General features: G+C 45.4%; 1 protein-coding gene and 1 long non-coding RNA gene across 3 annotated transcripts; one reads left to right on the plus strand and one right to left on the minus strand.

The window, feature by feature from the left end:
* The first annotated feature begins 8,700 nt into the window (after nt 1-8,700).
* On the plus strand, nt 8,701-19,881 carry otud4 (OTU deubiquitinase 4). Its single transcript, XM_018756134.2, has 20 exons — nt 8,701-9,207; nt 9,545-9,628; nt 9,759-9,809; nt 10,802-10,848; nt 11,081-11,153; nt 11,781-11,862; nt 12,220-12,373; nt 13,478-13,547; nt 13,780-13,888; nt 14,009-14,073; nt 14,239-14,339; nt 14,747-14,868; nt 14,953-15,127; nt 15,327-15,477; nt 15,835-15,982; nt 16,302-16,357; nt 16,449-17,178; nt 17,332-17,580; nt 17,658-17,698; nt 17,813-19,881. Exons 1-20 carry the CDS (start codon nt 9,064-9,066, stop codon nt 19,007-19,009), a joined length of 3,849 nt encoding a protein of 1,282 aa, XP_018611650.2. The 5' UTR covers nt 8,701-9,063; the 3' UTR covers nt 19,010-19,881.
* A 1,080-nt stretch (nt 19,882-20,961) lies between these two features.
* LOC108936668 (uncharacterized) lies at nt 20,962-23,610 on the minus strand. 2 transcript variants are annotated; one of them, XR_003797572.1, is made up of 6 exons: nt 23,540-23,610; nt 22,210-22,389; nt 22,061-22,120; nt 21,765-21,802; nt 21,608-21,666; nt 20,962-21,118 (listed from the first exon to the last, which is right to left on the minus strand). It is a non-coding gene; the product is annotated as an uncharacterized LOC108936668 (long non-coding RNA). The 2 variants fall into 2 exon arrangements; XR_003797573.1 differs by lacking the exon at nt 20,962-21,118 and adding an exon at nt 21,129-21,195.
* Nucleotides 23,611-24,276: the final 666 nt, after the last annotated feature.

Raw genomic sequence — 24,276 nt, forward strand, 5'->3', positions numbered from 1 at the left:
CTACTGACCTTTACCACATCAGTGCAGGACACGTCCGGTTCTTGGGCCATTATGCAAATTTGGTTTAGTGCGACGAGCAACAACTAAACAAGAAACATTGGTTCAGCAGTTCTTGGACGTGTCATTACAACAAGGCAGAAGAGCCGGGAACGTACGAGCCATGCATGAAATACATAGCGTGAATGCTAAAGAAAAAAAATACTACTGCAATCAATAACTTTTCAGAGGATTCCATATAATGAGCGCTGCAGCATTTATTGCTTTCCTATGAACCGAATGTGTTGGCGACGTTTTCAAAGTCGGTATCTTTAATCGTCTTTAATGATCTCTCAGCTCAAAGTCTGCTGTAGGAAGTAGGACAGCAGGAGGCGCAGTGGTTAGAGGTGTCACCTCGAACTCGAAGGACCCCGTCTTAAATCCCACCTCCTGCTGTGGTACCCTCGATTCAGGTACTTATTCTGAAAGGATACAGTAAAAATTACCCTGCTATATGAAGGGGTAAATGTTTGCTGGAAAAAGTGTCACATAAATGAATGTAATAAGAATAAACGGGACTGAGCCCGAGTTCAGCGGAAGGTGTCAGCATCGTGTGGGAGCACGGCTCTGCGCTCCGGTACAAACCCTGTTACTGCTGCAGGGTGGGAACACCTGCTTTGACCCCCCGGCCGTGGCGGTACGTTGACAATGGGCGCCTGGCACCATGGTGCAGCAGGCCCATCTGCTGCAACCGACGCAACCGTCCCGCAGATCCCGTGGCCGTGTTGGCCGGGACCCTGGAGAGAGCGCCGCACCCTGGCACGGTTCCCCAACGCATCGGTGCGACGCGTCAAAGGTCCCCGCTGTGGGGAAGCTGGAGGGCGGAGGCGTGCTCCCCGACTGGTATGAACACACACACACACACGCACACACACGCAAGCCAGCGTCAAACTCCTTTGACCTCGCAGGCCCCAGTGTATGGACACACCCACTCCTCTCCTCTTTACTGTTCTCTAGTGGGGAGAGTTGGGCTGAAATTCCAAACCTGTGAACTGCTGCTGCAAACTTTCCAAACCGGTTCTAGTTTGCCAGTTCTGCACATTCCTCTTCGTTAGGTTTGTTTAAAAAGTAAAATCAAATTCTGAGATGCGCACCGTAAAGTGTGCAATCGACCGGTTATTCCCATGTATCATACATGTAATTTTTTGTATCGTCACTTTGGCATGATAGTAACCTTGTTATATTAATTAAGACAAAATGTTTTATCTTAAGTAAAACACTGCACAGTACGACAAAAACGTTTTTCCTAGTTTTCTGTATACCGGGGTTGGCGGAAGGGGGGGGTCCAGCACCCAAGATTGTAATTTGGTACAATCGGTTCCATCCGTTTTCAATAGCTGCTTGTCCCGATCAGGGTCACGGTGAACCAGAGCCTATCCCAGAATTATTGGGTGCAAGGCTGAGGGGGGTACCCCTTGGACCCTAAACAACAACAGTAATAATAATAATAATAATAAGAAGAATTATAATAATTATTATTATTAGTAGTAGTAGCAGTATTATAATGATATAATAATAATTATTATTATAATATACATTGTGTGCCTGTACGTTTACCTGACGCTTGTCTCCAAAGCGAGTTACAACACTAAGATACCAATTTATACGGCTGAGTAATTTTACTGGAGCAATTGAGGGTAAGTACCCTTGAGCAAGGTACTCATATTTGTAGAGAGATACTGTACATATAGACACTTTCTGTATACACTTCAGCCCCCATTCCATCCCGTCTCGCAGCAGGACCTCACACCGAGATCAGCACGGCCGGTACGCGTCTCTCCCGTTCGCACCCCTATCTGGGACGGCGTCCCGCCGACAGGGCAGAGGAGAATGAGGAGGGAGCCGCTGGCTCCGGGGACGAGGGGCAGCGTGTTTGATGTCTCTCTCAGCCTGGGTTACCAAAGGAGGAATGTGTGCCGCTGCTGCTCTGGACAGGCCTGCGCCGGGGGCCCCAACTCCTTTTATTTAACTTTGAAATTCCACAGTCGCCGGGATATGATTACAGCTCCCTGCGGATGGATTCCTGGCCCTCGGTGCTCGGGCAGCTGAATCCACTTAGGCAGACGGTTCGAGCAATTAAGCCTTGGATTAGAAGCGATTCAATTTTCTATCCTGAAGAAAAGAGAGCCCCCACAACCCCTCCCCCAGCTGCCTCCCACTTCGTTTCTGAGCTCCAAAATAAGGGCCCTCGAGCAGAACCGAACGCGGCCGCGCTGTACTGGGAGCGCCAGGCCGCTCGCACGCGGCGCATAATCGTGGTATAATCACTGCTGGACCGCAAAGGATAGCTGCTGTCAAAGGGGAGTGTAGACACCAGTAAGGTAGCGATCCTTAAAAATCTGCTTGCACATGCAGAGCGAACAGCCCTTCTCCTGGCGAGCGCCGGAAAGGATCGTTCGGAACCCGGAGTTTGGTTCGTAGCCGAGCCACAGCGGCGCAGCCATGCGAGGCGCGCTGCGAAATGCGCCTCGGCTCTTGTGTTTACCGTGCCGACTGCGAAAAACCGAAAAGAGCACCACGGTCGCGGGGCTCTCCGAACAGCTCCCACCCCCCCCGGTACACCCGGAGCGGTGGAGACGTGCCTAGTCTTACCGGGACCCCTTGATGTCCCAGCAGCGAAAGGAAGCCTTTGAACGCTCATCTCCCAGACGGCGGCTCTCAGCAACCTGAGACAGATAAGCAGGTGGGAGGACAACAAAAGCGTGCGCGCACACACACACACACACACACACACACACACACACACACACACACACACACACACACACACACACACACACACACACACGGTATACAGAGACCAATGGCAGGGAGACAGCATGAAGAGCGTATGCTTAATCTAAATTTTATTTATTAGGCAACTGTACATACTACATACATACATTGATATAGACACACAGAAATGCAAAGACACATGAATTATTGAGGGCCTCCTCTGCGGAGCCGCTGAGGTGTCCTTGAAGAGGCCTTGCGAGACCCCCATCATCCCACCCTGACCTGGCCACCCTCTAAACCACTCCCTCAACTGCTTCCCTCGGTGGCCCCTTTTTCGCTGTATTTTACAGCGGTACAGAGGGAGGTGCTGTTTGTGCTCGGAAGCTTTTCTCTGCTGTCATCCACACAGTAAAGAGTAGGCAGTGGTCAGGGAAGGGCCACTTCAAAGCGTACTGTGCAAACGCATGAAAGACACACATTGTGATCATGTGAAAAAGGCAGATTTGATTTTAGAAGAGTGTTATGGGACATAATGGATCATGCGGAGGAGTCGTGTCCTGTGCTGCTTTCTACTCACGCTGGTTTCCTCCACTTAACTAATCCATGTATATCGTGGGCAGCAGGGGGTGCAGTGGTTGCACTCCAAAGACCCAGGTTTGAATCCCAGCTCTTATTGTAGTACCCTTGATAAAGATACTTACCCTGAACTGATGCAGTAAAAATTACCCTGGTGTATGAATGGGTACATAACTGCAAGTAGTAACAACAGTAAGCTGCCTTGGAGAAAAGTGTCAGATAAATGAATAAATGTTTATATTCACTTTCACCCACGTCATGCACACGAAGAAAATTTGATCATCCAGACACGTTCTTATTAATACTAACTGATGAGCAAGAGTATAAATGGGGTAAGTTTGAAGACTCGTAATAAACGAATGCTCCTAAACATCTATTTTCAAAATCCACTGATCCAACTCAGAGTCTATCCTGGAAGCACAGCATATGAGCCAGGCCATCCTGGATGAGACTGCAGACCATCACAGGGCAATGACATACACATACTAGAGGTCATTGAGTCAGCAGTTCACCACAGATTCAGAAACCAGAGCGCCCAGAGGAAACCCACACAAAGTGAACCAGACTTGAATCCACCAACTGAGGCACCAGTGCTACCTGCTGTGCCACCATGCCAATCCCTTCCTTAAAGACGGCTGTTAAGTGCACATCAGGGTCTCATCGCTCACTTGATAGCTGCTGTGTCCAGGTAACAATCTGCATCCCACCTAAAGGTTGCAGGTGCTGCTCTGGGCCTTTTTACACCACCTAACCCATGCAGTAGTAAAGCAGCGGCCACGATGACCTTTGTCTCATTCTTCCCCCCACGGGTTCAGCGCCAGATCATTCCATCAGAATGTCCAGCATGAGGTCTCTCCCCTGTGAAACTCCAGGGGACAAACAAGATCCCTCAACCACTTCCTTTATTGCACACTACTGGAGTGTGAGCAAAATTCCCTGTGTACAGAAAAAATGACACCAGGCACAAGGTTTGTAGAAATGTGAATTTCATAAACTCTTGTCCATAGTTTGCAAAGCCAAGAGGCAATTACTGTTGCGGTTGACCACGTTGTAGAGCGACCCGCTGATACCCCGCCTGCCCACACCAAGTGAACTCTGCCACCGTGGGGTCCAACTCAGCAGCTTTACTGTCCTCTGCTGGTCAAGTTGTGAACACAGCCCTGGACGGAACCCTCTGGAAGGCCGAGGGTCTCGCTGCTCTCATTTGTCAAGTCACAATCAGTAATGAAGAAATGGAAATTGTTTGAAAGTGCAATATGATAATGTAATGTAAGAGTTCTTCAAAAAGAAAAAAAAGTTTATGTTTGCTTGATTTCTCTGTAGGCAAACCCAAAAGTTATTTTATGTTTAAGGTAAGATAGAAGATGACCTTAATGCCCAAGTATGTTTGCACATACGAGGAATTCGACTCGGTGGATCCCCCATGAGTGTATCTGGGCTATATAAGTATAGAGGTGGAAATAACAGCAGCATGCCTGTTATTTTGGCTGGCCGCTTCCAAAGGCGCGGAGCACACACACACATTTTCAGAACCGCTTGTCCCATACGGGGTCACGGGGAACCGGAGCCTACCCGGTAACACAGGGCGTAGGGCCAGAGGGGGAGGGGACACACCCAGGACGGGACGCCAGTCTGCCGCAAGGCACCCCAAGTGGGACTCGAACCCCAGACCCACCAGAGAGCAGGACTGTGGTCCAACCCACTGCGCCACCGCACCCCCTTAGGCGGGGAGCAATGAAGATTTATTTCTTTATTCATTCCATGAGCTGGTGCTTTTCTCCAAAGTGACTGACACTGATTTACACATTCATACAGCAGGGCCATTTTTGCAGTACTAATTCAGGGTAAGTATCAAGAGCACTACAGCAGGAGGTGAGTTTTGAACCGTGGACCTTCAGGTGCAAGGTGTAAACATAGATATATTTTAATTTTCACTTTTTTGTTTAAGGAAACTTTAGGAAACACTCCCATAGAGGGATGAGCTTTCCAGAAGTGCTCTTCAGTCCCCCGTTCTCGGTGTACGCTGTTCTCGCCCATGGTGCTATATGCATGGAGTCAAAGGGCAGCTAAAAACAGCTGCTGTTTACAACTGGCCTCCAGCAGTGGGGCAGAAGGGGGGCTCACAGGCCCTGCTATATATACTATATATAGCCCTGCCACCGGTCCCAACTGCATTCGACAGACTGAAAAAATGAGACCTCACAGCTGGGAGACACCTTTATGGACATAATCTGTAAAGTGCTGCGTTTCACAATTTCTGCATTTAATTTCCTTTTGGGGGGCCTTACTGCAGATAGGACATAGGAATCAAGCACAATAGAGAGCGAGAAGTATTTGTGTTATCCATTCATGCATTATCAGTAACTGCTTGTCCAGTGCAGGGTCGTGGTGATCTGCAGCCTATCCTGAAGACACCAGGTGTGTGGTACTAGAATTAAACTGACTGCCAAACTGTAGATTTGTAAAAGGTATAAAACCAGCTGGTGAAGCAGATGGTGTGGTGGTTAAAGCTGCTGCCTTTTGGAATCAACATACCTCATTTTGTTATTTTAATAAATTGTAGGTGACATATTTTTGGTCTAGAATTTTTTTGCCATAAGAAATAAAGGTAACCGGACCCCCCTCATATCGAGAATTCTGCCAACAGGGTTGATTTCACAGACTGTTATTGTGGGCATCTTACAGTGACTCTCAGTTGAATATTAATTATTCATCATTATAACTCCATACCACTGAAACTCTAAGCATGTGAGAGAGTATTATAAATCATAAGTCTTATAAATTTAAAAATAAAGCTATTTTTTTAAGATATTTTGTACAGTATGTTTTCAGGGTTGACTCTTCCATTTCACATTTCCTTACAGGAATGACCAGACCAGTGCAGTTCTGCTGACAATACTGTGTTTTTGGACTGCCCAAGCTCCCCAATCCTCTTTCTTATTGCCTCTCAACTGCTTGCAGCCCACATGGTGGAAAGTCAATTACAGGTATTTTGATCGCTGGCCGACAGATCCTCATTAGTCATTTGGCAGATGACACTTTGGTTTTCCATAGGGATTTCTCCAAAAATATCAGCAGCTATTGCTCTGATTAAAGAGTTCTTCAAAACTTCCGAACTTTCCCTAAATATCAACAAAAGTGAATCAATGGCTATCAAAAATGTACTAACAGTGTCCACTGCATGTGGTAATACAGTAAAAAAGTGACATTGTGCATGAGAGTAAATATGATAAAGCAAGTTGTTCTTTAAATATGTGTGTGCATGATTATTGAAAAAAGTCTGAAGAAATAAAATTTCTGGTTACAGACAGATCTGTCATCAAGAGAAAGAACTCATCTAACAAAGGCAGAAAGCTTGTCTAGACTAACATACATTTCCATTTACATACACCACCACCTCCGCATGTAGATGATGCACACAATCACCTGTTGCAACCACCTCTGTATTTGCTATCACTTCTGATAAAATAATATCCGATCAGTAGCATGGCTCTATAATCAATAGCTTTTGATTTTATAATCAATAGCCAACACAGCTGATAAGATGCTAAAGATGTGGGCGAGATTGTGTTGAATACATTTTGTACGCAAGAACAGATCATGTTATGTAAAAAAAAAAAAACTAGAATGAACACAAATGCATGTGGGGGTATGACTGTCCTTGACTTTGCAACATTGAACAACACCTTCAAAATAAACTGGCTTGAGCAATTCCTTCTTACCTTTTCTTCTCTTTTGAATCTCATCCCACGTTTCGTCTTGTCTAAGACAGGTGGCTTTCAGTTACTTTTCATCTATAACTATAACATTATTTAAATCTCAACTCTCAATCAAACTTTTTTTTTCATAAGCACATTCTCTTAGTCTGGTCTCCACCTTGCAAACATACCCTCTCAAATTTGGAAGAGAAGGTATATTTTATGTAAAAACAAATGTTTTTTTTTTTTGAAAACTGGGTGAAAAATTAAAAATTTCCAAGTGAGATACAAAGTATGGTACTCCAAAGGAATAAGCTATAGTCTGTGGAACGCAGTACATTCAGGTGGTTAGAAACCAACAATCTTGATCCACACATGGATCCCTGGTCTTCTGCTTTTGGGCAGAAACACTTGTCACTCATTCTTTATAGAAATAACAGAGCCACTGGGGCCTTGTTTCGAAGGGACGTTGCTACATTTGCTAAATTCAGCCTCGCGTTGGAATGGATTTGCTGACAGCCTCCCTTGGGAAAAGGTGCGGACTTTACCCTTGTCGTCTCTGACCAACGAAGCGAAAGAAGCCTCCAGCAGATTAGTTTGCACATTTTATCCGAATAAATGCTTTCGTTCACAGACCAGGGAGGTGTTGACACCATGCGCCCTTTATGTGAAGATTCCTCGGAAAGGGCCCTTCTTTTTTGTTTTGGCTCCGCAGGGCAAACACGCAAATTCCGAGCGGACCTTCTTAACGCAGTGGAAACTGGGTTTTCTTTTCACTTCCCCTTTACTTTTAAACATGAATTGCTTGCATTTTGTGAATATATATGAGCGAGACAATATTGACAATATACTGGTGCTGCTACCTAGTCAGCATTATTTTCTTAGCCAAATAATACACATGAGGGTAAAATTTAATTTCCCTGTTAAATTAAATTTTAAATTTAAAATAAATTTAAATTTCTTTCCTGTTCGCGAAACAAATGAAACATTGATTGCAAGAACTCTATTTTAACTCCGAAAAAGCCCAAAGCTAGTAGTATGGAAACTGTGCTTCTCTTGTTTACACCACCATACCCGCATCACAACGATTTGTGATCAATACATTTTTATTTTTTTTTTATTCCGTATAGTTATTAATCTATTTTTTCCATCTGTATTGCATTCCCTTTGTTATTTCGGTAATATTTCTGTATGCGGTTCTTTGTTCGTTACATGACGAGAAACGGCTTGTTATTGTCAATAAAGTTAAATGTAAAAATGTCTTCACTGCCAACTGGGAAAACAGAACCTGAATACGTGCAAGCAAGGGGTCAACTGAAATATGGGAAGGACATGATTTAAGCGAGCTCGCACACAGACTTTGGGTGCTTTATATTACTTCACGTTGTTGTTATTTTGGTGAATCATGGGCCCATATCTACAATATGATCGCAGTCCATGTTTAAAAAAAAAAAAAAAAAGTGCTGCTGGCGTGAAGCACACGTTCGCCTAACGAGCTGCACGGCGCTTTTGTAGTAAAAAGCTTCTGCAAAATTAATAAAAGTACTATATATAATCTTAAAAGGCCTGGAGATACACTTTTGTCGTTTTATAATTATGTCATTTAAAAGTGTTCCAGTCGTGCTTTGTAATTTCCTCATCTGTAGTTTTTCACTTTCGTCGCGCAATTGTCGTTTTGCTTTTATGTGACCCGGCTCCATTTTGGACTCCATTTCCCATGATCCGCCTGGCCAGATAGTTTCTCTTCTGCGAACACGGTGTAAGAAACCGACCACCGGGCTGTGAGTATATGTGAGTGCGTTTGTCTGTGGTGGGACACAAGTGTTACCGAGAGCTATTTTCCGCGTAGCGCGAGGAACGCCGCGCTTCTTGGCGCGCGCCCGTCTTGGCTTTGGGTCGCACGCTGATGACCGCCTGCTGACGGTCGGGTATAAAGTTCGCGAGACAGAAAAAAGAATCCCGAATGTTTTCATGAAAACGAAAGCGATACTCGAGTAGAGAGCCATTTCCTGGGTGCGCGGCCGGCGGGAGAGGAGATATGGACGCGGGTGCGCAAGGCGCGGGAAGCTCCGCTCCCGGCGGGCTCGAGGAGCTCATGGACGAGTATCTGAGGTCGCAGGGCTTCTACCGCAAGAAGATCGCCAAGGACGGCTCGTGCCTGTTCCGTGCGGTCGCCGAGCAGGTACCGAAAACACCGCGTGGGTGGGTGTGGGGGGGTGTGTTCGGGTTCGGGTTCGGGGTCCGCTTACTTGGCGGAACTTCTCTCCCCCTCTTTCTGCAAGAGTTTGCCCAGCACCGGGTGGCACGTGCGCGCCCGGAGGGGAGGAGGGAGGGGGGAGCGACGACCCCCATGTTGTTCTTCCGAACCGAAGCTAGTTTGCTCTGCTCTCTTGAACTTTGTTAACGTCGTGTTGTTGTCGTCACAGATAATCAGATTTTTTTTTTGACGCTTTCGTTTTTGTTTGTGGTTTTTTTTTTTTTTCTTTATATATTTATTTTCATTAAATTTGTTCGCCCAGGTGCTGCGCTGCCAGAGCCGCCACACGGAGGTGAGAGCCACCTGTGTGCAGTATCTGAAGAGCAACAGGAGCAAGTACGAGTCGGTGCGTGTCCTCTTCTCTTCTCTTCCCATGGATTCATGGAGCACAGCTCGCTGTACAGTCACGTGTAGCACATCACACGCAAGCAGCGTGCAGTTCCGTCGCATTTCTTTTGTCTCTCTTCTGCTCACAGTTCATCGAGGGAGACTTTGATGAGTACCTGAAGCGCCTCGAGGACCCGCAGGTGACGTCCGCGCTCCCGCTCTAGCAGGGATGCGCGTTCCCAAACTCATCATCATCATTTACTTTTCCTCCAAAGCTACGTACGTCTCGGAGAAAAATACAGAAAGTGCACTGCATCAGCAGAAGGAGATGCTTGGATGCAGACACGTGATCGTAAAGTGCTTGTCCTTATCGATAAGTACTTTTAGTTTCCCTTTCAGCGAACAGCCACACAATAAAAGCATTTCGTAGCACTACTTTCTTTAATCGGTTGTTGTTGTTGTTGTTTTCTTTATTTTCGTAATTTGGAAGTATTGCAAATGCTCTGCACCCTTTTTCTTGACATTAGGGTAGATGTTAATGACCACGGTGTTAAAGGGGATGTTTTATTACTATAAAACTCTGCAAGTTCAGCTTATGAACGTGGCGTGGGCCGAAACCCATTTTGTTCCCCGCTTTTACAAAAAAAAAAAACCCCCACAAAATTTAAGATGATAATGCAGATGTCTCTCTGTTCTCATTGGGGTTCTGTAAGAAATCAGATTCTCTTGTGGTAAATGAAATACTTCTGAGGGTTTCATTTTCGTGTTTGTTCTGTTTATGTGGTTAACGAAGCAGGCTCCCCCATTATGCAACTTGAAGTTTTACATTTATTCATTTCACTTTTTTCCAAAGCAAATTGCAGTGTTAAGGTACTTAGTTATTTATCCATTTATACAGCTGGGTAATTTTACTGGAGCAATTCAGGATAAGTACCTTGTTCAAGGGTACTACAACCCTAGGTGAGATTCAGACAACCTTTCACTCCAAAGACAGCAACTTTAACCACTATGCCACCAGCTACCCAATTTGGTCTTAAAATAATTCTCAAAATAAATAATACCTAGAGACTTTTTGAAGTTAATTTTATTTTTCAACTGCATAATGTTGCTGCTCTAAAATCTAAGCGGTCACTTGCTCATTTTTTGTGTCTGACTCTAGAGGCTTATGTGAACCTGTTTTTATTTTTCACAGAACTGGGTCGGTGAGGTTGAAATCAGTGCCTTGGCGCTCATTTACAAGTAAGACTTAACTGCTCTGTCTGATTTGTGAAAAATATATTGTCATTTCTTGTTTTAACACAATTTCTGTACACCCATGGTAAGTTATTTGTATAAATTTATTTAGTTTGCATATTTCTTTCTGTGTGTATTTATTTGGTAATTATGAACTCTGGTGATTGTCTAATACAGAAAGTTCCCTATTTAAAAATTCATATGTTTTGATTATACTGATGTAAAAGTATTGTTCTAGGCATGACTTCATCATTTTCCAAGAGCCTGGGAAACCACCTGTAAATATAACTGAAAACAGTTTCAGTGATAAGGTAAGAAGAGCTGACAAATAATTGACTTTCAGTTTGCAAGGGTGGTCAGCTGTTTATTATACATCCTCTGATTGCACTATGCGGGGGGGCGCAGCGGCGCGGCGGGCGGGCTTGGCCGGGTCCCGCTCTCTGGCGGGTCTGGGGTTCGAGTCCTGCTCGGGTTGCCTTGTGACGGACCGGCGTCCTGTCCTGGCTGTGTCCCCTCCCTCTCCAGCCTTGAGCCCTGCGTTGCCGGGTTAGGCTCCGATTCACCGCGACCCCTCTTGGGACGAGCAGCTTCGAACAGTGTGTGTGTGTGTTTGTGTGATTGCACTATTGCATAAGTTGGAAATTATTCAGGTGTGATCTGTCAGTTACTGTATACTTGACATCCCAAGCAGCAGTTCAGTCTTGGTGAAACAGTCATTTCTCCCGTCCACTTTCAGCGCCGTTATGGTTCTGGTGACTGTAATTTTGGTGTGGAGAACATGGTCCACTGAGATTGCTGTCCATTTCAGGACACACTCTTGCTGTCTCTCTCTGACACACACACACACAGAAACACAGTGCCCTGGAGCTGTTATATGACCTCACTTACCAACTCGTTGCGTTGGCCACAATAACCACAGCAAATGTCTTCCTTTGTAGGTCCGGCTCTGTTTCCTGAACGGGAATCACTATGACAGTGTGTACCCACGAGAATTCATAAATGTTGCTGCTCTGTGTCAGTGTAAGTGTGTGTTCATTTGATCACTTGCTTCGCTTTGACCGGTTGCCCTTTAATTGTATCACAGTGTGAGCACGTGGACACAGGTAGACTACTTGAACTTGTGAAAAGACTAATTTAGTTTTCCTGTGTTTTTCACGGTTTCTCAGAGCAGATTGTAAGGCTGTTACATCATTGCTTAGAATGAGGTCAGACATGTATTTAATTTGATTAGCCATTTTAGGATCGGTCTTGTTTTAATCTAAATATAGTACACCGTGTTCCCATTGTGGTTGGACGGACAGAGCTGAGCAAAGCTGGGATTCGGAGCCATAACTGTCAGGATTTTGGTGACACCATCATGGTTGCATCTCTCCCCAGCCATCTTGTACGAGCTGCTGTACGAGAAAGTGTGCAGAGTGGACCGTAGCGTGGTGGCCAGCTGCATGGAAGCCAGCGGCAAAGCCAACGAGGAAGTAGCGGCCGAGTGCAGGAGCAGCGATGAGTCTGATCTGGAGGAAGAGGAGATGTTTTGGTGAGAGCAGAGCGCCTCTGTACTTCCTGGTTCTTTTGTGCCACTTAAATGTAGACACATTTTAAACTCTGCTTTATCAGTATCTAGAAAACAATTGCTTGAAAAGGGTTTACTGATGTATGAGCATTTAGGATTTTATGTATTAAGTTTTATGTATTAATCCAAAACAGCTTTCAGAGTTAGGTTTACAAAATGTGACTTACACTGATTTATCCGTTTATACTACTGTAATTTTACTTATCAATTCAGGGTAAATACTTTGATCACAGGTACTACAGCAGGAGGTGGGTTTTGAACCTAGGTCATTTGATTAGAGGACTCTGGTTATAAATACTATATCACTTTTTGCCCTCTGAACAAATGAATACATTTATTTTTACATAAAGTAGTAATTACAAGTAGTAATTTTATTAATAACAAGTAATTTTCATATTTGAAACTGTTTTTCATTCATTCAGAGTTTGGACTCTTCAGTTCTAGAAGAGAGTACAGGATTCTTTGTTGCATAAATTCACTAGTTCAGTTAATTCCTTTTGTGTTCACACATTTAATTCATGACATTGAGTAGAATCTCCCCTGTACCTGTGTAACTGACCTTTTGAAGTGCTGCAGTGATATTCCAAATTCCCAGTGGAGGTAATAAGAGATGTGAAGGGGGTTTTTGGTAGTTACCAGACGGACATGTTGCCATGACGACTGGGCAAAAAGCAGGTCTTTCTCATGACAGGTGTTGCTGTTTAATTGGGGGGGGGGGGGGGTCATATACACCCTTTAAATACAAGCTGATAGAATTTAGTTTTGTTTTCATTTGATGCAGTCCTCTGTCTGATTATAATGTTATGGATATATTTGTTACATTTTAAATTTAATGGTACATGGTGATTACAAGGCAGAAGAAATTTAATTTTGAAAGTAATGCCTATGGAAAAAACTAAATATTAGTGTTTTCTACCTAATATGGTTATATTCCATGCGGATCAGTGGCTTTTCAGTTCTGTAGAACTGAGTTATTGTGATAATTTTCTTTATGATCGGTTATCTGAAAATAATGGACTTTAACAACCTGCAGTGGATTAGAGGTCGTTCTTCTCTCATGTTCAACAGGCCAAAGGAAGTAGACGTTTCTACCACTATGAACAATCTCAGGTCTTCGAACAGCAACCTGCCTTACAAGGTAAAGGATCCACACGTTCGATGCTACAACAAAATGCATGTTAGAAGTGATCATAGTTCTGTAGGTTTATGGTTTGGTTGAACTGATGCTTATGTATGGGGAATATTTGAAATTGCTTTTGCTCACTTTTATATTTCATATAAAATTCAGAATATGATTTGCATGTGCTGTCAGTTGCTAGTGTCACTGCAGGCATGTGAAAATTAATATAGCATTTGCCTCTCCCTTACAGGCATCGGGGAAGTTGCAGCCCCCTGTCCTGTCCGCAAGAGTACAGATGTCACTCAACCCCTTTACCTTCAGAAATGTGGAATATGATGTATGGCTGAGGTCAAAACGAGGTACAAAAAACTGTACACCTGCTTAGCATGGCAGCCATAACTGCTGGGTCTCTCTGTGATGATGATGGCATAGACTTGAGTCATTTATGTGGGCCCTATTTTTTTTTTTTTCCCCCCCAGCTCAGCAAAAACGTGATTTTTGCATTGCTGCCGGAATGCAATATGTTGCTGGAGATAAGTGCAAGGTGTGGCACACTGACTTGTCGCGAGTAATAGTACTTCTGGACTTTAATAAACCTTTATTCAATCTATTTTTGTCCATATGTTACTATATATTTTGTAACTTTTAATGAATGTGAAATTGCTAAAATCTCACCCCTGCTCCCATCTTTCTGGTTTTCTCATGTCAGGTGCGTCTTGATAAAACTGGGCAGATGTACAGTGCGTATGTTCAGGAAGTGTCTCCCAACAATGGTCCAGTCACGGTTTTCATCGAAGAGCTTGGACAGAAGTATGTAATGCTAGTCAGCAAGATGCATATTCTTGGTCCTGCCTACAGCAAATATTCTTTGTCTGCTAATTTATGATTATGCCACCCAGACTGTATAGAAAGCAATTTGTGGACTTCTGTATGCAGCTAGAGCAATTGGATCAAAGGATCCAATTCCAGCATAACTTGAGCAAAGCACACTGCTACATGGAACCTGTAATTATTTTCTGCTGATTGGGCAACCCCAAATTATTGTTATACAGCAAGAGTCGGGAGGAAGGTGTGTGTGTGTGTGTGTGTGTGTGTGTGTGGTTCCCCCCCCCCCCCCCCCCCCCCGTGTCACTGGATGGATGTAGAGTTTTAGTGTTGGAGATGTGCTAGTAGCTACATGGTTGAATAGGGTGCTAAGCATAGAGGATTGTCTGCAGGCACTCTGTCTCCCTGTGGAACCTGCGGCCTCCTGGGGATGACCCGCACGCGTGGAACACCGTGGCAGAGAAGGGGAAGCGCCAGGCCTTGGCCAATGGGACAGCCAACAGCAGCCGCTCTGGTGAGACCCTCCCATCCATTCCAGTGAGTTCTTCTCCTGGATAGTTTGAGATGCACATCCTCATCACTTCTCCAACTGCTGCAGGATCAGAGTGGGAAAGCAGAGGGAAGAAATCCTCCGCCAAAGTTCAGTCACCGACTGTGCAGAATGCCCCCCGAGTGGCACACAGCAGAATGCAGAAACAGAATTCCTGGTCCTTGCAGGCACAAACCTTCACAGAGGAGCAGGCATTGCCTAGGGGCACACACTCCACTGCCAGGTAAGGTGTTCTGAGTTGGGATATGTGAGCTGTAGCAGTGTTTGTTCTTGCTGACCAGTGAAGCTCCTGGTAGTCTTGAATGAGCCCATTTACCACCCTTGCTGGTGTAAGGAGAGCTGGAGGACCTTCCTGGACTGGCTTTGTCCCAGACCATGGACTGCTCTGCCCCGTCACATTATGACTTCTGGTACTGTTGCAGGAGGAACGATACAGGAGCTCCGGGCACATCATCGCAGGAGACCCGCTTTGGCCTTTCCTCAGAAGAGCGCCTTGCAAGGGAGGAAGAGCAAAAGTCCCAGGCACTGCGGGAGATACTGTACAAGGATGAGAAGAGCTTTCCAGCACTGGGTGTAAGTCAAAGGCAAAGTTGCATTTGGCTATGGTTTTTTTTTTTTTTTTTTTTTTTCTCTCCCCCCTCCTTCAGTCTACCAGGATCACCTAGCCTATTCCTGTACAATTGTTCTAAGACTTGTTCAACTGGAATCCTACATGGTGGAGATCTTAATTAGCATCTAATATACCATTCCAGGTAAGGTGGTTGTAAAACTGCTCCAGTATGAGGTTGAGTGGAAACTAATACAACACCCTGAGGACTTGGTGTTGGGAAGCTTAGTTTCCCTTGGCACCAGCACACTGCACATGCTTGCTTTGAACAGTGTGAACAGGTCTAAAACTTGAGTGTGACAGTGCTTGTTTTCTCTGAACAGAGCATCCCCCAGCCTGCCACCCAGACCAGTGAAAGTGGGCGAAGGGTCAGTGGGCAAAGCGGTGAGAGCAACAGAAAGGCGGGAGCTACGCCTGGTGAGAAGCGTGGCTCTAAGAAGAAGGGGGACCTGCAGGAACGACCTGATGGTGGTGAGTTCAGAACATCTGCTGCATTGCAATACTGATGCTGTCCTGTCCTCCCTTATACCGAGCATATTGTGTTTTCGGTGGCCATTACTAAACAGACTTACTCATGTGATGTACACTGATTGGTAGGGTGGAACAAAAAATTAACTGTACTTCAGAATCACATATCTGCATCCAAGTCACTCCTTCTGTTGATGTAATGAACTCTCTGTATTTTTCTCTGAGATTTGTCGCTCTGGAGAAAAGCATCTTCTGAATAAGTGTAAATTACTAAATACCCGCAACGATGTGTGTGATTTAGTTTCATGTTTTCTTCATGCAGAAAGAAAGGCTCATTCTCCTAAAACTGGAGCAAAGCGGGAGAAAAACAAGGCCTCAGTGAGTTTAAGAAATGTTTTGTTACATATATGTAGTGAGAACTTGGAAAGGAGAAAAGAACAATTATAAAACCTCCCCCCCACTCCCTCAGGGTACATCCCAGCTGGAGAGTCCTGTTCGCGTGCTGACGGACCAGGCCTGTCCTTCACCATCAGAGCAGCTTCTAAGCTCCTCTTTATCAGCTTCTACTCTTGCACAGCCTCCCTCAGTTGATGGCCATGCTCTGGGACCATCTGCTGGTCCTACTCAACCAACCCATGTTTTAGTGCCACCTACCTCACCTTCATCTCCAGTAACTCGAGCTGCCACCTCCCCAATGTCTGCTTCCACTCAGGCAACCCAAGGTAATCGACCACCCAATGCTAACCCTGCTCGACCAGTTCAGACTGCGGGATCATCCGCCTCTGGCCCTGCTCAAGCTCCAGGGTCATCTGCCTCTGGCCCTGCTCAACCTGCTGAAGCTCCAGGGTCGTCCACCTCTCAACCTGCTCAAGCTCCAGGGTCGTCCACCTCTGGCCCTGCTCAACTAGCCCAAGATTTGCATCCTCCCACCTCAGTTTCCACTCTACCAAAGCAGACTCCTGGACTTCCCACCTGTAGTCCAAGTCTACTACTGCAAGGTCAAGAACTACCAGCCTATAGTCCTCAACCATCCCAAAATCCCCCTCAGTACTCTGTCATTCCTCCTACATCCACTCCTACGCCACAGTCTTTTCAGTCTCATGTGGTTCCTACGCCAGTGCCACAGACACGACCCTCAGTTCTCACCAGCTTTTCCTCACCATCGCTTCCTGCGGATACCCCACCATATGAGGCTACCAGTAAGGACATTTTTATTTAAAGAAATGATGGGGATACTTTTTTTTTTAAATGCAAAAAAAATGATGTACTTAATTTGGATGCTCGATTGCATTGACAGCACATGAAGTCTGCAAACTTAAGGTTACTCGACTGGTCTTTTGATTCCTTTGCAGGTGCGATGCCCCAAATGAGAATATCTCCAGTGCCTGCCACAGTGCCACTGATGTCTGACCACCAGAGCCATTCTCACACTTCCACTTGTCCTCCGCACGGCTCTGTGGGACAGTCCTCCATGCCCCTCCACCAGTTTCCATACCCATACCAGGACCCCCTGTACCCAGGTTTCCCATTGAATGACAAGGAAGAGGCTGTATTCGTGCCACAGTTTTCCCTGATGCGCAACGGAGAAGATCTCCCAAGAGGTATAGAAGTGGAATGATGCCGGCGCTTATGTTTTGTGTGTTGTTTCCTGGTTTTAAAATATATGCTTCTTTTATAGACAAGAGTGTTCTCCGATTTTTCTTCAACCTTGGTGTTAAGGTAAGGACTTTATATTGAAAGTTGAACAGTTTTTGAGCTCTGTGCCATTTCCTGCTGCTGTCTCCTTACAGTCTGGAACCACCATGTTACCTGCAGTCTCTGTATAATTCGCAGGCATACACATGCCCCATGTGGGCACCCTACTCCTACATCTACCCTCTGCAACAGACGTACTGTAATGCTTATACTATGCAGCCCAAAGTGCCCTCTGGAGCTCCCTGTGTGCCCCCATGGGTTTCTGATGCCCCCACATCCACACCTCTCCTCCATGTCAACTCCATTCCCAGTAGTACCATGACTGTGCCAGAAAACTACAGCCAGGTTGTTCTCGGCACAACGGGTGGCAGGGCCATGGGCCAGTATGAGCACCCAGGGGTGGGGTTGGCTCTCTGCTCCGAGGGCAGGCCGGCACTGGGGTACAGCCTGCAGTCCACCATGCAGCTGCAGTCCCACACCGGGAGCATGCCGTGGCCCCGGCCTGCTACTTTCACCGGGACCATCTCTTCCACTGCGCCACCTCCACCTCCTGTGCAGTTGCCTCCACAGTTCCTCTCCGCTGCTACATACCCTGCAATGTTACCAGGGTACTCGGCTCTGAAGCTACCTGCCGGGGCTGATCACACCACTGTTGCTGAAATTGGGAAAACGATGGGTCGGCCGGGCACTGACAGCCCTGCCCACAGTGTTCCTGTGCCTCTCACAGAGGCGGAGCTATCAGCAGAAGGCCGCGTCTCCGCTGCAGCCTCTCCAGCGCAGGCATTTGTTCCTGCCGAGCGTGTCGTGTTGCCCTGCGAAGGCAAGACCGCTGCAAGTAACAGTGAAACCACGGTAGAAACAAGCAGAGCTGAGGTGACACTCGCTAACACGCGGGTGTGCACGCCTCACAAGGGACACGTTTCTCTGGGAGAACACAGCCGGTCCGATGTGGACCTTCAGGGAGCAGGTGGCGTGGCAGGAGGAACCGAGAACATCCTACCTTTGGCTTACGGAGCAGTGCCCCAGGAGGGTGCACATCAGTCCTATGGTGCTCCTAGAGAGCTCTGTGGCGAGGAAAGCGAGGTGAACGAGGTGGCTTTCAGAGGCAGCAGGCAGTACTATAGTGGTCCGTACAGGGGGAGGAGGAGCTTCGAGGACGGTCGTGGCTGGAGAGGTAGCAGCAGGGGGGCGTCCCGTGCCCGTAGAGACTACAACTATAGAGAACGGCGGTCTGTGGAGGCATATCCTGGGTCCTTCGATAAAGGTCAGAGTGGAAGGGGCAGGGGGAGGGCCTACAGTCAGTACCGTGGTAGTCGAGAAGTCAACTACACGTAAGACCAGTATGCAAAGCTGTAAACCGCTTTTCCTTTCTTATTTGAGGTTTTCTTTTAAATTCTTTCATTTTGGAGATATGTTAATGTAGGAATTGCAGTTCTGTCTTGAAATTCTCATTCAAGAGGTTGGAATAACTTCATACATCTCAATTTAGTTTTTTTTTGTTGAACTTGCTTCTGATTATAAAACTAATTCGTTATACAGTTTGGACTGAAGCCAAAGACTTTCTTTTTTTTCCTCATCCAATAAAAACCATGTAATGGGAACATGGAGAATTTCTGGGTGTACTTTTTGTGCAGATTTTAAAGGTGATGCTCAATGGCTTACCGGGACTTTTACTGTCGGCTCAATTCGATATTTATGCACAGCTAGAAAAGAGCAGTGAACACTGTATTGTATACAATGTGGCTACACATCCATAATCCTTGCTCCCTAATGTTTATGCACACTTTAAGAGCAGTTGCTGGCACTGATGAGCATTTGGGTGTCAGAGGTGGATGAACACTACCTCTTCTTCAATTATGCACCAGGCCTTAACTTTTCAAGACTTCTTTGCTGTTGATTGAGATGCGCAGTGGTTATTTCATCATAACGACTATGGAGATGGCGCAGAAGCGTGCTGCTGTTTCACTGTTGTACATGTGTATCGGGATAGTACCTGTTTGGTTCAAGTAGTTGAACTCGGTTTCATTTTGGTGATTCTTAATACTTTCATCAGGCATCACTAGTTGCCAGTCATTGCAGGAATTATAGTAAGACCCACATCTGAACAATCACAAACTGTTCCAGCCTACATGACTGAGTTTACATTGCTATTTATTTGGATGGTTAGGTCCCCCACCCCCCAAGATTTATGCATGTTTGCCTTTCCCCCCCCCCCCCCCCCCCCCCCCCCTCATAGAATTGTGCTTTTAGAAACCCTTTGGGAAAGACAAAGATGCCTTGTATAGTCTGAAAAGTGTTTGTTTTTCTGCTATTAGCTGCAAGAACCTTGGGCTTTTTCAGATTGAGTTCTGATTTCTGTTCCATTACCACTTTGTGCCTGATGTATTGAGTACAGCAACGCTGGTTTCTTAAACAGAATAAAGGCTTGTTTTTCTCAGCTGCGGCAGTGTCTTCTGGGTTTTTTTTTTTTTTTTTTTAAAGTTTTCTCCACATCTCAAGTCACAGGCACCTAATAAGGGTGTGAAAGTATTTGTCTTGAATAAGAAAAAGGGGGAAATGTATATTTAAAATTTTGTTCAGTTTCCTAAATATGAATGGGAACAAATTGATTAAATCAATAAAAATGACTTTCAAAATGGGTTACTGCAAACAAAGCTTACAAAACCAACGCATTATGTCCAATGTATGGTTTAATAAGATGCACTTAACATGGTTATACTTCTCCTTTTGAGGAAAAAAGTTGTCCCTACTGGTGATGCTGTTTGTGTAAACAGAACATCTCTTGAAGCACAAAACCTCATTTGTGATATGTCAGCCAAGAAGTAGTAGTTTCCACTTTTCTGCTCCACATCCTGTTTATATAAAAAAAAAAAAAAATCACCAGAATGCAATGTAAATAAACTGTGACTGTTGTACCTTAATAGTTTAATTTGTTGATTCTTGGCCTGAAATTGTTAGGGTCCCTTCTGAATGTGTTCTCAAAATAGGGCAAGAACTTGTTCATTCCAGCCAGCAGCCTCTGTGCCCTAGAGAGCGGAATGTGCGACTTGTGCTTTAAAGAAAACAGACATGCAAGGTGACATGGGTTTAGGTGCCTTTTACTTCCATGCGTGCAGTCATGCTTTTTGAAGGAATGCCATCAAACACGATGTCTACCATGTAAGCGGCTGTTATGAAATCGTGTGTGACTATGAACGCCGTTGTCTTAGCATGGAAGATAAATCTGTCGGATACAAACACACAGACACAATGAGTATCAGTGTCGCATAAATGTATTTCATTACAGTTCTGGATATACTGTAAATTACTTTAAGCAGGAAGTGCACTGCTCCAAGGAAAGAGCAGGGCAGGAACCCACCACACCATTTGATGTCTGTCGGCCGACTTCCCTGGGCACAAGGCCGGAGGCACCTGCTGAAGCTCACCTCCAGACAAGTTCTGCACCTGCAAGGAACCCGAGAACCGATGAGCAATGCCGTCACCCCTGTGGCTGAAGACATGGGCTGGATAAGGCGAAGATGCTGGGGAAAAGAGAGGGACAGCAATGCTATATAGAACAGAAGGTGGTGTAGTGGCTAAAGACACAGGCTTGTAACTCATGCTTTGCCGCTTCAACTCCCTTGAGCTGTCCTAGTGTAGTACCTATACTCTCCCAACTCACTCTACTACTTTTTGGAGCAGCAGGAAGTATAGTACAGTAGTCACTGCTGTTCCCCTGTAACAATAAGGTCCCTGGTTCAACTCCCACCTGCTGTAGAGCCCTTGACCAAGGTAATTACACTGAATTGATACAGTAAAACAGTTACCCTGCTGTATAAATTGGCAAAATGAAGAAGAGACACACACACTTCCCTGAAAGGACACAGGGTCAAGTCAACTTTTTCATCCCTAACACACAGACCACACACACACACGACATTTCACGGCACTTACCTTACACTTTGGACTGATTTTCTCTGGCTTGCAGCTCACATTCAGGATGGGCACCTCCCCTGGAGATGAAGGGGGAGTTTTAATAATGGAAAAAATTCACTGAACAGCCAATAGGAGAATTGCAAAAAACAACAACTGTAGAGTAACTGGAGCATACCTGAATGCTCAAACCTCAGATCTGAATAATCTCGTCTTCTGAGAAACATAAAAAACACATTTGACAAGATTTAGTTACAAAATTAGCTTTTCTGGAAGAAAACAGGTTAGAGCCATCAAAGATTCTCCAACTCCTCTTTGTCTTTGCACTAACAACGAATACATCAGCCACTGCTTTTAGTGGCTCACACCGCATTTAAAGGTCCCACAAATCCACTGCGTATAAAATCCCATGACAAATTTATAATCTTAAGGTGTTAAAGGTATGTGAGGTTAAGCCAAATTAAGACAATTTACCTCCATCAATCAGCTTGAGACAACCTGCCAGCATTCTGATGAATGTGGTTTTTCAAGTTCCTGAAAAACAGAAAACCTATTTGCGGTGCATGGATTACCACACAGCTGGTTCTGCGCTGTACAAAATGTGCCCAGTGAACCATGCTTACCATTCTGTAAGTGAGTAAGTGAGAAGTAGCCCATGGACTTCTTCATGCTGGAGTACTAGTAGCGGCAGAGCTTCTTCACCTTCTCCTCGGGGCCAGTTTCAGCCACCTTGAAGACAAGGAAGATCTCCCGGTACCACAGGTTCTCCGTGGGCACGTGTCAGTCCAAGAAGATGTTGATCCCTGAACAAAGGCCAAATAAAAGGAACCAGTCAACTATTACATTTCATTGATTGCTGCTTATAACATTCACACACACGAAACACATATTTCCTTAAACCAATATTCAGACTACATATGAAAAAAATCCCCTCTGCAGTGAGGAGGAAAAGCATCTTTGCGGACACTGAAAGGCATGATGACCATGCCATATGCGCTTGGCACCCCATAGAGACAGCAGATGAAGTCAGACAGGTAGTCCAACACACTCAGGTCATGTTCAACAACAATGATGTAGCTGCGAGAGTAACAGAACACATATGTACTGATCAGCACACTAACACACAGTATATTGTACATGTGACATTAGCTGAGTATCCATCCATACATCCAAGTTAACTGCTTGTCCACTGCAGGGTCATGGAGGTATAGTCTATCCTGGAAGCACATGCCATGAGGCAAGGTACGCCCTGCACAGTATGCCATTGAAGGATAACAACACAAACTCATCACCCCAGAAACAGGACAAAGGTACCGAAGAGTACAGTGAACAGAGATGGTGATGATGTGAGCTCGTTTCACACACACATGCTCATCTAGAGTGATGAGGGAGCGAATGTGATGGCTGCTTTCAGACACTGCTTCACATCCAGGGAGGTGGATGGCTTCTTCAACACAAAGCTGCAAGGAGACACAGACAGCCCATTGCTGCAGAGCCACACGGTCCACCAACTTTCATAAAGAAGTACACCAGAAGTCAGTATGATTGAGATATTTTGTTAACCTCCTTATCAGGCTTAAAGACTGCTTTGGTGACTCTCACATGTCTGCTTTTCGGATACAGATCACAGCACAGGCAAAGTATTGCAGCTCTCCTCTTGAGAGGTCCTCCATGCTGCTACACTGGGTCACTCATCCATACATCAGTGGAACACACTCTCTCTGTCGCTCACACGCTATGGGTGAACCTGAGTAGCATGTCTTTGGACTGTAGGAGGAAACAGACACAGGGAGAACATGCAAACTCCACATGGACTGAGCAGAAATGAAACCCACCTCCTCTCGCACCACCCAGGTGCTGTGAGACAGCACCGCTACTCGCTGTGCCACCGTGCCTCCCGAATTAATATCGCAATATCAAATTCTTGTCATTCTGCTGGACAAAAGCACGTACCAAGTTGCTCACAGACAACATCCTCTGTCTTGGTATCATCTTTCCGGGCTAGAATGGATCCCACAGTCCCCTAACGGTTCAGAAACACAGCCACTATTAAAAACAAGCACAACATGGACTTAGCTGTCACAATATCTTAACAATATAAAAAAACTGACAACATTTAAAGTCACATTTCTTCTTCTGGACCACTGACTGGGCTTGATGATGGCGTACAGGTCATCCTCCAGGATCTTAGTGAAGTCCTGTAGCTAGGAACCTCTGAAACAGGCTAAAATGTCCTGCCTGTCTGGGGGTGCCTGACAACCGAAATCATTTTTAGGCATCAGGCTTTTGTGATTATGTGATATTCTGGAAGAAAACAGTTTTTTCTGTTGTTTTTTGTGTTTTTTTTTTTTAGTGTATTACAAATAGTACAGTATAATTCTGTGTCTCAGGAGGGACTGGAAAGGGACATCTAAATTCACATCATACTTCTCCAGGTTTGCCTTCTGTTTTCCTGCTAAGATCTTTAACGCTGTTGATTTCCCAGTCCCGTTTGTGTCAACCAGCCCTAGAACGTCTCCTGGTCTTGAGATGGGGAGTTTAAAGAGCAGAGTGACAGTGGTCATATGTACAACGCTGCTGGATCTCACATGAAGTTACACTGGAGCAGGACACCGAGTGCTGCCACTTGTACGCTCAGCTCAGACTGTAATGAAGGAAACTTGAGGAAAATGACTGATTCACATCCACCA

Source organism: Scleropages formosus, chromosome 3 (assembly GCF_900964775.1).
Source record: "Scleropages formosus chromosome 3, fSclFor1.1, whole genome shotgun sequence".
NCBI classification, from domain to species: domain Eukaryota; kingdom Metazoa; phylum Chordata; class Actinopteri; order Osteoglossiformes; family Osteoglossidae; genus Scleropages; species Scleropages formosus.